This window comes from Tupaia chinensis, unplaced genomic scaffold, assembly GCF_000334495.1.
Source record: "Tupaia chinensis unplaced genomic scaffold, TupChi_1.0 Scaffold000077_1, whole genome shotgun sequence".
NCBI classification, from domain to species: Eukaryota; Metazoa; Chordata; class Mammalia; order Scandentia; family Tupaiidae; genus Tupaia; species Tupaia belangeri.
The window spans coordinates 3,756,095-3,770,498 of NW_006159538.1; the positions used below are offsets into that span (position 1 = coordinate 3,756,095).

The 14,404-nt window shown below is 38.1% G+C and overlaps 1 protein-coding gene across 1 annotated transcript in view; it reads right to left on the bottom strand.

Moving 5' to 3' along the window:
* Positions 1-14,404, bottom strand: part of PDE3B (phosphodiesterase 3B) — a gene marked incomplete at its 5' end in the record, with an annotated part of 142,312 nt that overhangs the window by 43,373 nt on the left and 84,535 nt on the right. The window contains 2 exon segments of the mRNA XM_014584697.2: positions 3,297-3,436; positions 6,424-6,672. Of these exon segments, the coding sequence (XP_014440183.1) occupies positions 3,297-3,436; positions 6,424-6,672 (389 nt within the window).

Below are 14,404 nucleotides of genomic sequence, written 5' to 3' on the forward strand. Positions count from 1 at the left end.
GCGTGCGCTCGCCAGACAGACGGAGAGAGACATAGAGACAGAAAGCGAGAAATCACCCCCCAGGGGGATGGTCACGCTGCAATCCCTTCTCCTCCATTCTCCTCTCGGGATCTTGGGCACACACGCACACGCGCCCGGCGTGAATTTTAAGCCACCGGGTCCGGGACACGAACCGCGGTCGACTACGTGGGAGTCCAGCGACATAGCCATTACGCTAATTGCTGGTTCCCAGAAAAATTGTTTTTGAAAGAAGTTTCTAGATGATACTGGTATTGCTGGTCCAGGAACCTCAATGAGAACCACTGACCTAAAGTATAGTTTTCATTTTATTCTGTTCCCTCTCCTCATAGGTATTTATTATTATTAAATAAGACTTGCCTATAATTGAAATATTTATAAGTTTTAAGGCTTTTATGAAAAAATTAAATATAGATAGGCAGTTATAGTATATAGTTCTGATAAATAGTTTATTATATCTATTGCAAATAAAATGAGACAGTTTGTGACCCAGTGCCACACATACGTGAAACACACCGTAAGTGCTACTTTCCTTTCTTTAGCTATTCATCGACTTGTTTTCTGTTAATTATCTCCTGATGTGGGCATTCTGCCAAGGGTTCACAGACAAATCTAGAATCTCTACCTAGTTTAATTCAAGTTTTATTATACACAGGCTAAGTTCTCGATAAGCTCCTCTCCAAATCCATAGTTCCTGCACTTTCACACTCCATTGACTCAAGGAAGATACAGATTTCTGTGATCAAAGAGGTTTTTGTCTGTGTCTCTATTGTTAACCCTGTTATACAATAATTTTACTGTTTAAAGATTCTTTTCCCTCATTGATTTGTGAGTTCCTTTAAGGGCTATCTAATCTCTACACTCAGTGAACACATGAACAAGACTAGATAGAGGTAGGTGTCCCTCGGTTGTTTGCACAATGACAGTCTCTTTAGGTTCCTATTCCAAAGTTACTAGTGAACTAATCTTTTCTGTTGTGAACGTCAAGCAAAGGGCAGGGTGAAGTATTCTAAGCCAATATAAATACCACAGCCCTGCAAGGCATATGTTAAGTAGCCATTTATCTTTGAGGATACCAAACAATCCCAAAGTACCACAAAATAGGCTAAGAAAAGGTGCTGTGGAAATTTGGAGGTGGAACAGATTATTTTTCCTTGGAGAACAAGGGAGGAGGATGTCAGGGTGTTATTCTTAAGACACGATATCTGAACCCGATTTAGGATGCAGAACTAGGGTGAAAAGTTCTATCCTGGTTAAATTCCCTTTTAAAGAGAAACACAGACATACACAGATGTACATAATCACATGAATTACTTTATCCTTCCAAGTTCTAAGTCTTTTGAGGCATATGTTTTTTGTTTCCACGAGAGATAAGTGAATATACAGAATCTGCCTGATTTATCTGAATACGAACACCTCTCCAAGTTAAGGATTTGTTTGCTCTGGATCACGTTTCTGTTTTAAAACCAACTGAGGCAGCAGGATAAAAACAACCTTAACTCAAAGTATCAACTGTTTCTTTAGCAGTAAATATACTACTGTGCTGCTGATGTGAAAGATCAAAAAACAAAATCGTTTCATCATTCCTTTTAACCTGAATATGCTTAAGATAATGCTTCCCATGGTTAAGAAACATCTGTAATATTTTCAGTTCTTGGCATCATTCGCTTCCCCATATCCTGTTTCTCCTTCCCCATAAACTCATGTTTAGTCTCTAGGCAAACTTTAGACTAATGCTCCTTAGGCCTTTGGACTAATTTTCCTGTATTGTACTTCAAGCCACTCCTGTTTTATACAACATTTCACTCAATTCTTCTTTAATAAAAAAGGGATTCATCCACTTGAATGAATTATAGAAGATTCAAATATATAAACTACAAAGAAATCTAGAAAATTATAATTATCTGATTGTATTTCACATATAAATGGTAACCAAATTTACCAGTAGCTATGATCCAGTGATGCCATCTACTGTTTCAAATGTGAAACTACACAGTTCAAATTAAATGGGACAACGTGTTCGGTGACAGCAGAGCGAATCAACATGGAATTTACACTAATTCCAATTTATTAACATAGTTAGAAAACCAATAAAGAGAACCTTATAGTCCACAAAAGAGATCAGTATCTTTCTTGGCTTTCAAAAGACAAATAATTGAATCCTTTGTTATGAGGGTAAATGGAAATCCAGACTTCCACACCTGTTCTTTTTCCCAGCTTTATTTGGTTGCAGTTTCTGATGCCTTTCCCTTGTAGAATCAGTACTCTTTTGTTCCAGTTAAATCCTCAACACGGTATATAATACAGTATATTTGTCTCAGACTCCAGCAAGAGCAGAGTTTGAAAGAATTCTCACTACTTTAAACCTCTCAACTGTGATGACGCCTGGGAATGGGTTCCTGCTTTCACAATCAGTAATAGATGGCCTATCTTTGGGTATGACACACTGACCTGGTGACTGCCTCTAGAAAGGCCACCTTGGGGCAGGCAGGTGACCTGGTAGTTAAAAACACTGGACTCACACATGGTAGACTGTGGTTCGAGTCCCGGACCTATCGGTTTGCTGTCTCACTTTCTCTCTCACTCTGTTCCTCTCTGAATTAAATTAAATTTAAATAAATAAATAAATAAAATAAAATAAAGTTAAATAATTCTTTACCCAAAAAAAGAGCTCTTACAATTCAATATTAAAAACAAACAAACACACAGAACTCCTCTACCAACCTGAAAGCTTTCCCAATACCTTGTCCTACATCAATCCTAGTTTCCCTAAACCATCTCACTGACTCATATTCTTACGGCTCCCACGGGCTTTGTACCCAACTTACCTAAGTTATAAGAATAAGCTTCTCTACTATACCATGCTATCACTACCCCTCTTGTCTGATATCTGAAACCATTTCTTTCTGCTTTTAAAACTATTTTGATTTTCATTCACAGAAACAAAGTAGAAGCATTAGGTCCAGGTTTCTTTTTTTTTTTTTTTTTGGGGAGATTTTCACTGTAGGGCGCGTGCGCTCGCCAGACAGACAGAGAGAGACATAGAGACAGAAAGCGAGAAATCACCCCCCAGGGGGGATGGTCACGCCGCAATCCCTTCTCCTCCATTCTCCTCTCGGGATCTTGGGCATACACGCACACGCGCCCGGCGTGAGTTTTAAGCCACCGGGTCCGGGACACGAACCGCGGTCGACTACGTGGTAATCCAGCGACATAGCCATTATGCTAACTGCTGGTTCCCAGGTCCAGGTTTCTTGAAAAGGCTCTGAGGATTTTACCTTGAAATGCCAAATTCTTGGTGAAGCCTTTTGCCATTACTGCGTTCCCACCTTGAAGACTGATCACTGGGTAGCAACCCTGAAGCGCCTGAGCTCCTCCTCAGCTGTGGAGTCGGTAAAATACTCCTGCTATTTAGTCCCTGTTGAATGATTTAACAATTGTTAAAATCCTTACCCTCATGTAACATTAATTACGGCTCATAAACATGAATACAAAGTATATTTAAAATGTGTACAGGAGAAACAGAACATTTTATTGTGAAAAATCTGTAAATTTACTCTAAGTTTCACATTCTATACTCTTATTCTATTTGGTTTTCTCCTCCTAGAAATGATTTATTTGGCACATTATACTCCTAGTTTTATGAGAAAGAAACAACTGGCAACTTAAAAAGTAGGTATGAAAGATTTACCCTGTAAATCAACTTCAGATGGCAAGCTTAAGAGCAGGAGTGATCACCCAAAATTTTATATTTTATATTTTCAGTACAACACTCTCAAATACACATGGTGGTTAACACGGAGAAACTGCAGGATTCTGAATTATCTTTTCAGTAAATTGAATACAGAACACCTTTACGCTAAATTTTTAAAAAAGATTCTCAACCTAAATGTTCAATTAACAAGTATAATCCATTTTTGACCATTTTGATAGGTGTTTTGCTGAGATTTACATAATACTGTTTCTGTTTATGAATTCCCCCTATCAGCAGACATTGCAACAATCTCTAAGAGTTATTTATATTTGAGTTTTCCCAAGGATGTTTATTTTATAAAGATTCATGATTAGTTAGACCTACACTGTAAAAGTTCTTTATATAACAAAATCCTTGCTGTTATTTAGGAGTAGACAATTTTTCTTAGTTCTTCACACTATATATTAAATCATCTGTTCCTATGCCCTTCTGCTTACTAATTTCTTTTTTTCATAAATGCTGCTGCTCTTTTCTGAAGTAAGGTTCAGGCTTTTTATATGCTTTTCCAAAAACAGAGAAAAATTAGATATGGGGCCCTAATAAGTTTAAACACAAAGAAAAGGAGTAAGAGTGACTTCCTGATTCTTATATGACTTACTGGTATCAGTAGATTCCAGAAGCCAAAATAATTCTGATTAACCACAATGCTCAGGAAATGAGGCATTTAGGCATCCTGTTTAATTAATACTATGCTTGAAATGTTTCTAAAATGTACCAGTATATTTTTCTACATAGTAAACATGGTAACAAACAATACTGATATCAATATGAGTTTTATGATTAAAATTTTTAAAGAATGTCTAGCTTTAAAAATTGCTCTTCTGAGCTTCAAATATCAATGTAAAATGCAAAGGAAGAGCAACATACTAAGTGGAATCTAACTTACTAACTCCAACATGTATTCAATATTCTATTGATGATGAATATCAGCAATGTATATCTTTGGATATCCTTTTGGATGCCTGTGAATAACATCTTACAAAGCAGAGTGGCTTAAAAAAAAAAAAAAGTCATGTGTCAGTAGGTGGCTTAGTGGTTAAGGCTCTGGATTCCCACATGGCAGACTGTGGTGTGAATCCTAGACCAAATGGTTTAAAACTCACATCAGGCATAGGTGAATGTGTGCCCAAAGTCCCAGGAGGAGAATGGAGGAGAAGAATTACAGTGTGGCCATCCTGCCGGGACGTGATTCCTCACTTTCCCTCTCACTCTCTCTGTCTCTCCCCAGCAAGCGCATGGGCCATATGGCAAGAACAACAACAACAAAAGTCATATAACTAAATACTATTGTTAATTGGGTTTGGACTAATGAATGTGCTACTATACAGACTTTTTAGAAATAAAAGCATCCCACAGCTAGCTTGCAATGAATAATTTTCAAATCCTTTTTGCCCTAATTTGGTTTGTTTAATTTTCAGCATTTGTAAATCCTCACGTTGAGAACTGACAAAATGAAATTAACTGATAATCAAAATCTCTCCAAAAACAATATTTACCTTTTTCTAAGTTCCATATACACTGTTATAATTAACAAAATTAACTGACTTGAATTTCATCTTCTCTTGGTTAAATTCCTTATCTGGAGAATAAAGTAGATGAACTAGAATAATCCCTGAAATGCTTCTAGTTTTTAAGTTTATGATTTTAGCTATTGGTGAAGCTATCAATAAAAGTCAAATAAAACAAGTACAAGCACTCTGAACATGTACAACACATACCTATTTAGAACAATATTTACTATTTGCTAAAAAGGAAATACAATTTTTAAATAATACTTATAGGTAAATCAATCCCATACCTCATGATGGAAAAACCAATACCTATTGGACTAAAGGATACTCAAGTGGGTAAAAGAGGAAAATGGGGTTCAAAAACTATGAATTTTTTTCAATTAATGGTATGTAATGCATAAATATTACAGTGATCATTTCTTCTTGGTTCAACAAGAATAATTCTTGGATTCTAAAGAAAGAAATAGATGAATGGCATGATCTACCAGTTTGTTATACAAGCCTAGAAATAAATTTGCTTGCTGTTCTCAACTTCTTAACCAAATTATTAACTTTAATAAATAGCTGTTACCATTTACATTATCACTGCTAGCTTTAAAAAACAAACAAATAAAACTATACTTATCCAGAATTATTTGAACTCATTAACTCCTAAAATCCAAGAAGCTCTGTGTAATATAAAAGTTGAGTCCATGAAAAGAAACTATGTACTTTTCAAAATTTATTTTTATCCATGATAAAGAGCAAGTGTGCATGCCCAAGAGAGATAGAGACAGAGAGAAAAGCACCTTCGACAGAGTCCCTTCATGCTGTGATCCCCTTTCCACAACCCTCCACTTGTCGAGATCCCAGGCAAAGGTGGCGCTCCTGTATCCTCAGGCTGACCTTGGGACCTGACCCTGCCACCAGCCACGTGGCCTTCAGCACCACAGTCCTGTTGGCCACGGACTGGACCACCAGGCTAAGCAGAAAACTGTAGGTTATATAAACTTTTTTAAAAATAATTATTTATTTAATTTTATTTCCAGAGAGAGAGAGAGAGAGGAAGAGAGAGCGAGAGAAATATAAACTTTTGAGGAGCAGTTTTAATGTGAAAATTTTCATGCAATAAGTAGAGCTGTCTGGTTACTGTATTTTGACCTTGTGAAGTTTCCGATCTCCTTTCTCAGCGGGGTCCTCTATTTCAGAGCAGGGGTAAAATCCAGGAAATGGTGTGAGAGGATTAATCTTTGGCCTACAGGAACCTGAGAAAGCACCCATCAGGCTACTGACACTCCGTAGGGAAGAGACGACTTGTGGGGGAAGGCTTGGGTCAATCAGAAGGTCCGACACCATACTGCGGGCCTCATTTAGCACTGAAAGATCGACTCCACTTCCACCTCCAGAATTCTACAAAAGGAAAAAGAAACACACACAGACAAAATGGACAATTTGTCACACAGAACACTTAACATATGAAAAAGTTACTCTACTTTAAATCAAGGTCTATCTAATATCTAAGTAATTAAATCCTATTAAATATAACTTTTCATTCATTTGGACAGGCCATAAATGATATAATGCTAACACTGAATTTTTTTTTAGGTTTTTGTCATAGGACACGTGCACTTGCCAGAGAGTGACAGACGCGCAGAGATAGAGTAAGAACTCCCCCCCAGGGGGTACGGTCACAATCCCTTTTCCATTCTCCTCTCAGGATTTTGTGCATGCAGGCACATGGGCCCAGCATGATTATCAAGCCGCCAGAGGCCCTGGACTTGAACCACTGTCGACCATGTGTAAGTCCAGTGCCTTAACGCCACCTGCTAGCCCCTATTAAAATTTTTCACATATATGTAGCAGAAAGATGCTGTGAACTTTGTTTTTCATTAGTTTATCTCGTTATATGTAATATATTCACCACTGACTTACTTTATAACTACCAAAAAACTAAATCTGTGTTTACTCTAAAATTTGTAATTTGGATATTTCAGTAATATTTTAATGATCTCCTTTCCTTTATGTAAAACTTCCTTTTAAAAATACACATTTCTTTCATTGATCTTACTTGCCTAAGAGGCAGTTAACATAGTGACAAGGCTTTGCTGCAGACACTTGAGTTTGAAATCTAGACTTTAACCTGTGTGATTTTGAGCAAGTGCTTTAACATCGTGACATTCTAGTTTCTTCAGTGTAAAATGGAGATAATGTATCTACTCATTAAGAGCTAAGAATTAAGTCTGATAACACATGTAAAGCACAGAAAAGTGTAGTTGTATCGTACATGTATTAAAGTACAGTAAGCAGTACTCCCTAGTAATACTTGGGGAAATGTGAGATTAAAAATAGAGGAAAAAAATTGGTATCGGAGTTCAAATGAGATATCAATAATTTTGAACTGAATGATTAACAAAATCTTCATGGACAGAGTAGCATCAGCCTAGGTCCTAAAAAACTGATATAAAAACATTTAATTTAGAAGACATATATTCCTGATATATACTTATGATGCGATTTTTACATTTTGAAAGATGATTATATATGATTTTCAACCCAATCACCCATAGAACTAGTCATCAGAACGGTGAATTAAATGTTGTTTTTCTTTGTTTCATTATGCCTTGAACTTACATTTGCATTTGTTTAGAGGTTAATTATTCAAATTAGTTAATAAGTTCACCATGATGCATTCTGGAATGAAAAAATGTTACGAAAGATAGGCAAAGAGAGCTAAATAATGCCTTTGCTCTTAGTGGAATTCTTTTTTCTTGTTCTCCTGCTAATTTGTATTGGTCTTCATCTTAAAACACTCCCTGGACTCAGCAGGTAGTATAGTGGGTAAGTCACTGGTGCCCCAACTGCAATTCTTGTCCTGGACCCAACAGTTTGAAAATCATGCTGGGCAGGTGTGCATACATGTCCAAAATCCCAGGAAAAGAAAGGAGAAGAAGGGATTGCAGAGTGGGCAAACCCTCTGGAAGGTGATTTCTCACTTTCCCTCTCACTGTCTCTCTCTGGCAAGTGTACACACCTTACGGCAAGGGGAAAAAAAAAACTAAAAAAAAAAAAATCCCCCATTTCCAGCTCATAGTCCATCTATTTTTCATCTTTATCCACCACAAATAACATTAAAATAAACATTCCTTTATATGCCATGTGAACAACTAAGCATACTTCTGATAACTTCCCATTATCTCCATTATTTAAATTGCTGAATGTTGCATTAACATGGCAAATAAACAGTGACATTTGATCATTACTCTAAAACGGTTCTAGAATATGTTAATTAAATCAATACTGTATTATAGTCACACTTTCATAATAATTAGATATTATGAATTTAATTAATTCCTACCTAACTTAAAAGTAAAAAAAAAACAACAAACAAACAAAAAACCTGCTTACAGCTCTTTCTACTTTAATTCTTTGATCACTGTTTCTAAACATTTCCTGTCTTTTAAATTATTATTCTAATTTATTTTATAAATTCAATTATTGTACATCACTACAGCTTGTAAAATGAATTACCTAACATGAATACACTTCACACCAGTCCAGTTGAAGATCTCATACATGTTATCAACAGACAATCCTCCATTTCTATGTCCCCAAATGTCTTCCCTGTCTATTTTTCTCCTTGACCCCTTTCCTCTCACTCTCCCACATCTTTCATCCTCTTCCCACACTGTCTCCAGTACCCATAACCATTTTCCATTCTACTATCTCTTCTAATATTTCAGTTTCTGCCACAGAGTACAGATAGTCGGTATAAAGTGGAGACATACAGTATCTCTCTTTCATAGCTTGGTTCGCTTCACTCATAAATCGTCATATTCTTCCACTTTCTATCAATACCAAGGTCTTTTTTATTAATGAACATTTCTTGTTTTATTTATATGGTTTATGCCCTTTTTTCTGTGAACTTTCTACTTACAATCTCATTTAATTATTACAAAATTAAAATAAAACATGTATAGAAACAAATTTTATTATAAAGTAACCTTTCCTCAATACTATCTAAAACCTGTTTAAAAAGGATAAATCACACATTTACCAAGGAAGTACAGTGTGACTTTCACTTTTAACAATACATGTAATTAGAATCCACTCGTCTCTCACCTTATGTACAAAAAGAATTCATACTCGTAGACAAGACTTTATGGTCAAGTTGTACTTGCTGCATACTATTCTACATTTTTAAAGTAACTGTTGATGTTTAGTCTTAAGTTTACCATTTATCATTTGCCTTCTGCTTCTTGTGCTTCCTGTTCCTCTGTATTTCCTTGTTTTCTGGTGTTAATAGTGTTTCTTTGGGGAGGACTCTCTCTTGACTAATTTATAGAATTTTGGGTGTATTACTTTACATGGTTTTCCTAGTGGTTGCTCTGGATAATATAATGTACATACATGACTCACAGTCTTCTGATATCAATAGTTTACCACTTTGAGTTAAGTGTGAAAATATTTTTTAGAATTATTTTATTTAATCTTATTCACCATCATATTTTTTTAAGTTGACCAGAGAAAGACAGAGAGAGAGAGAGAGAAGGAAAGTGACAAAACACGCTGCCAGCCCAGGACTCAAACTGTGGTCAGCAATGTGGGAGTCCAGCTGCCTTAATGACCATGCCACCTGCCGGCCCCTAAGTGTGGAAATTTTACTTCCAGTTAAGTCATTTTGTTTTGTTCACTTTCAAGTACCTTTGTCTTCAGTATCAGAATTTCCTTTAGCCATTCTTTCAGAGTAGGTTTTCTTGGTGACAAATTATAAAATTTTTCCTTCATTTCATAATGCCTTCATTTTTCAAATGTTGACTTACTTATCCCATGAGTGAGAGAGGCAGTGCTAAAGGGAGTATAATCCCGGACTCTGCAACCCACCTCTAACCCTGAACCAGCACAGGTCTTAGACACACGGGGGCCCAGAATGCTGAGGGAGGTCTCTAGAAGGAAACTGGCAACCCTTGTGGATCTGCCTTGCAAAACATTGTGTTTCACTGCTGGGTCCACCATACAACTCCATTCCCTGCCCTCTTAAAGTAGAGTTTCACAAAAAATACAATTTCCAATTAGTAAGACTTTTCTTTCAGCATTTGAAAAATGTTCTCCAGCAGATGGCATAATGGTTACATCGCTGGACTCCCACATAATCCACCTCAGTTTGACTCGATCCAGTGACTTAAAACTCACTCTCGTGCATGTGTGTGCGTACCCAAAATCCCATGAGGAGAATGGAAGAGAAGGGATTGTTGCATGGCCATCCCCCCTGGGAACTGACTCCTTGCTTTCTTTCTGTCTGTCTCTCTCTGTCATTTCAGTGAACCATGGGCCCTATAGCAAAAATCTCTCTCTAAAAAAAAAAAAAAAAAAAAAAATTCTCCATTTCCTTCTATTTCCTCTCTGTTGTTGGAAAATTCTATGGATCTATCCTCAATTTCACAGGTTCTAGCCTCTTCATCTCTACCCTTTTCTTCTTTTTATTTTTTTTAAGAAAGGTTTTTTGCTATAGGATGTGTGTGCTTGCTAGAGAGAAAGAAAGAGACAGAGAGACAGAAAGTGAGAAATATCCCTCCCCAGGATGGATGGTCAATCTATGCTGCAACCCCTTCTCTTCCATTCTCCTGTCTGGATTTTGGGCACATATGCACAAGTGCCCCACATGAGTTTTAAGCCGCGGGTCTGGGACTCAAACTGCAGTCAAGTACGTGGGAGTCCAGTGACGTAACCATTATGCCATCTACTGGTCCCGTCTCTACTCTACTACTGAGCTTATCCAGCAAGTTTTTAAGAATTATTTATTTAGGTTTTTGTTGTTGTTGTTGTTGTTGTTTTTATAGTTTGCTATACCAGAGAGAGAGAGAAAAAATGAGAAAGCAAGCCACTAGGTCTGAGATTTGACCCATGGTTGAAATGTGGGAGTCCAGTGCCTTAACCACCATGCCACCTACTGGCCCCGATCCAGGAAGATTTTAATTTTTATCATAATATTTAATTCTAAAATTTCTATTTATTTATTTACTTTTAAGCCATTTATGGTTCTCCTTGTTTTTGTTCATTTATATATTTGTTTAGTTATTAATTTATTAATTCACTTATAATATTAATAATACAATACAAACAAATATTTCTAATCTCTGCTGTAAGATCATTCATTATATAGACATTAACTAGTTCTCATCTTGTAATGGACCTCAAAGTTACTGACTGGTTTTTTAAAGTTGATTTATCCTCTTATTTCGAGAGAGAGAACTCAACCACAGTTCTTCCTAGCCCTCGCTGCCCCTTAGGATCGTGAGTACACACACCCAGAGTGTACAGCTTGATCCGGGAACTGAACCCCAGGCTTCCACATTGCAGGGTGATGTGCTGCTGCTGTGCCACCACAGCTGGGCCCATTTATTTATGTGTTTAACTTCTATTTCTTTGTTGTGTATTTTTTTTTCTTTTTCTTTTGCTTTCTTTTTCTTCCATTTAGTTCAAGATGTTGTAATGGCTTGTGAGAGCATTTTTATGATGGCTGCTTAAAAAATTCTTGCCATAGGACCACAGATGGCATAATGGTTATGTGGCTGGACTCCTACATACTCAGATGTGGTTCGATTCCTGGACCCAGTGACTTAAACCTTAAGCCAGACGAGTGTGCATGCATGCCCGAAATCCCAAGAGGAGAGTAAAGGAGAAGGGATTGTGGCATGGCCATCCTCCCAGGAGGTGATTTCTTGCTTTCTGCCTCTCTGACTCTGCTTCTCTAGTGAGCACACGCACTCTATAGCAAAAATCTTTATTAAAAAAAAAAAAAAACCTTGCCATGAAATCCCAAATCTAACTCATGTTGGTATAGTCATTCTCTCTTCTCATTCAAGCTATAATTTTCCTTTTTCTTAGAATGATGGGTGTCTGATTTATCCTCAACATTTTGCTGACTGCATTAGAAGACTCTAGGTCCTACTTTGATCTTTTATATTACGAGGCAATGTCCCGCTTTTACTTAACACACAGGTCCTGGTGTACTTCGTGGGCTGTGGTTCTAATGACAGTTTAATTTTTCAGACCATTCACAGTGGTATGCAGGTCTGCTTGATTTTTTTCTGGTGCTATTGGGGTTTCCACTGGTCCTTGGCTGTGGCTAGTCAAGGGAGGGGAAGGAGGGACGTTTCCTCGGTTGGGTCTGGTGGCTCTAGGGGAAAAGAAATCTCCAGACCAAAAGGAGAAAGTGCACTTGTGGGTGAGACATTGTATCCTCCTTGATGGGTTTCTCTCCCTGGAGATGGGGAGTCGCACGCTCAGGAGAAGAGATTGCTTCCCCTGGCCACTTACTGTCAGTGGAGCTCCCAGTTAGATTCTCCTTGCCAGAACCACTGGACTTGCTTGGTGTTGTCAGCAGGACTCTTACTCACACAGGGAAAAGAATGAACTTATCTCTCACTTTCTTTTGCTTGGCTGGGGTTAGGGGGCCACCTGTTGGATTTGGGGTTAGGTTCATGTCCCCTGTCACCATGTTGTTTGCCCGGCACTGGGTGTCCAGACTACTCTGCCTTCTGTTTCCCTTCTTTCCGAGTTCTCATTTGGTTGATTCTTGCCTTATTTCCAAAATTAACAGTTATACTTAGCAAGGAGGAACAGGGAGAATTAAATCTGCTAACACATGCAGACCACATAAAGTAAATTATTTACACATAAGTACAGTGCTATAAATAGCACTATTATTAATAACATGAAAAGTGGCAATACAAAAATATAGATAAGTGGTATCAGAGTTCAAGTGATACACAGTCATGCGTGGCTTAGTGATTGGGATGTGTGTCACTGGTGATTTTGTCGTGAACATCGTAGAGCGCACTCACACAAACCTAAGTGTCACAGCCTACTTCATGCCTCAGCTGTGCCGCATAAACGACCGAGGCCACTGGCATGTACACGGTCTGTCGATGCAAATGTGAGGTGGCACACAGCCGCAAATCGTTTAGATGGCTAACAGAAATTTTGTGGAAGGGGTAACATTTGCACTGGGGCCGAAAAATTTGGTAGGATTATGTTTATAAAGATTTGGGGGAAACAATTTTTTACAACGAAGCTAAACAAAAATACATGAGAGTTCATTCTGTATAAGAGAGGGCATAAATAAGGATACAGAAGTAGTAAAAAGTAGGGAACATGAAATTGTTAAAGAACCGAAAGAGAACAACAGAAAGCAAGGTTGGAGAGGCACCCTGGGACCAAATTTTAGCGAACACTGGATTCCAAGCTGAAAAACAATAAAGCAAAGAGAATAAAAGAAGTAATGGGGGACCAGCAGTTAGCGTAATGGCTATATCTCTGGACTCCCATGTAGTCGACCGCCCTTTGAGTCCCGGACCCGGTGGCTTAAGCTCACACTGGGCGCGTGTGCGTGCATGCCCAAGATCCTGAGAGGAGAATGGAGGAGAAGGGATTGCAGCATAGCCATCACCCCTGGGGGGTGATTTCTCACTTTCTGTCTGTCTGTCTGTCTTTCTGGAGAGTTATAGTAACACCCCCCCCCCCCCCCCCCCCAAAAAAAAGTGATGGGAGGCAGCGCACAGTTTTTGAGAAAACAGATTTATGCCTCGCGAAGGAGGCAGCTGACAGAGGGGTGGGAAATAAGCATTCCAGAGGCTCACAGTGCAGACGTCCAAACCTAGCTGGCTTGGTCAAGGACTAACAGAGGCCAGTGCAGCCTCATTTTAATGAAGGAGAAAATAGTAGAAGGTGAGAGAGGCAGAAGGGAGGAAAGGAGTAGACCATGTCATGTAAATCCTTTCAAGTTCAGGACGAGCACTTGAGCTTTCATTCTGGGGGCCCTGGAAGATAGTGAGCAACGCTGTGATATGATCTGACCTAGGTCAGGTCAAATGGAATATTCAAATTATCTGCTACAGTTTTAAAAGTTGAGCTTAAATTCCTATTTCCTATTGGCTTCTATCTGGCAAACTCCTGTTTGCATACAGAAGGCTAAGAATAGTGATTACATTTTATTTATTCATTTTTTTAAAAGAGATTTTTGCAAAAGGGCATGTGTGTTCACCGGAGAAACAGAGAAAGAAAGTGAGAAATCACCTCCGGGGGGATGGCCACTTGGGATTTTTGGCACGCATGCACATGTGCCTGGCGTGGGTTAAAAGTC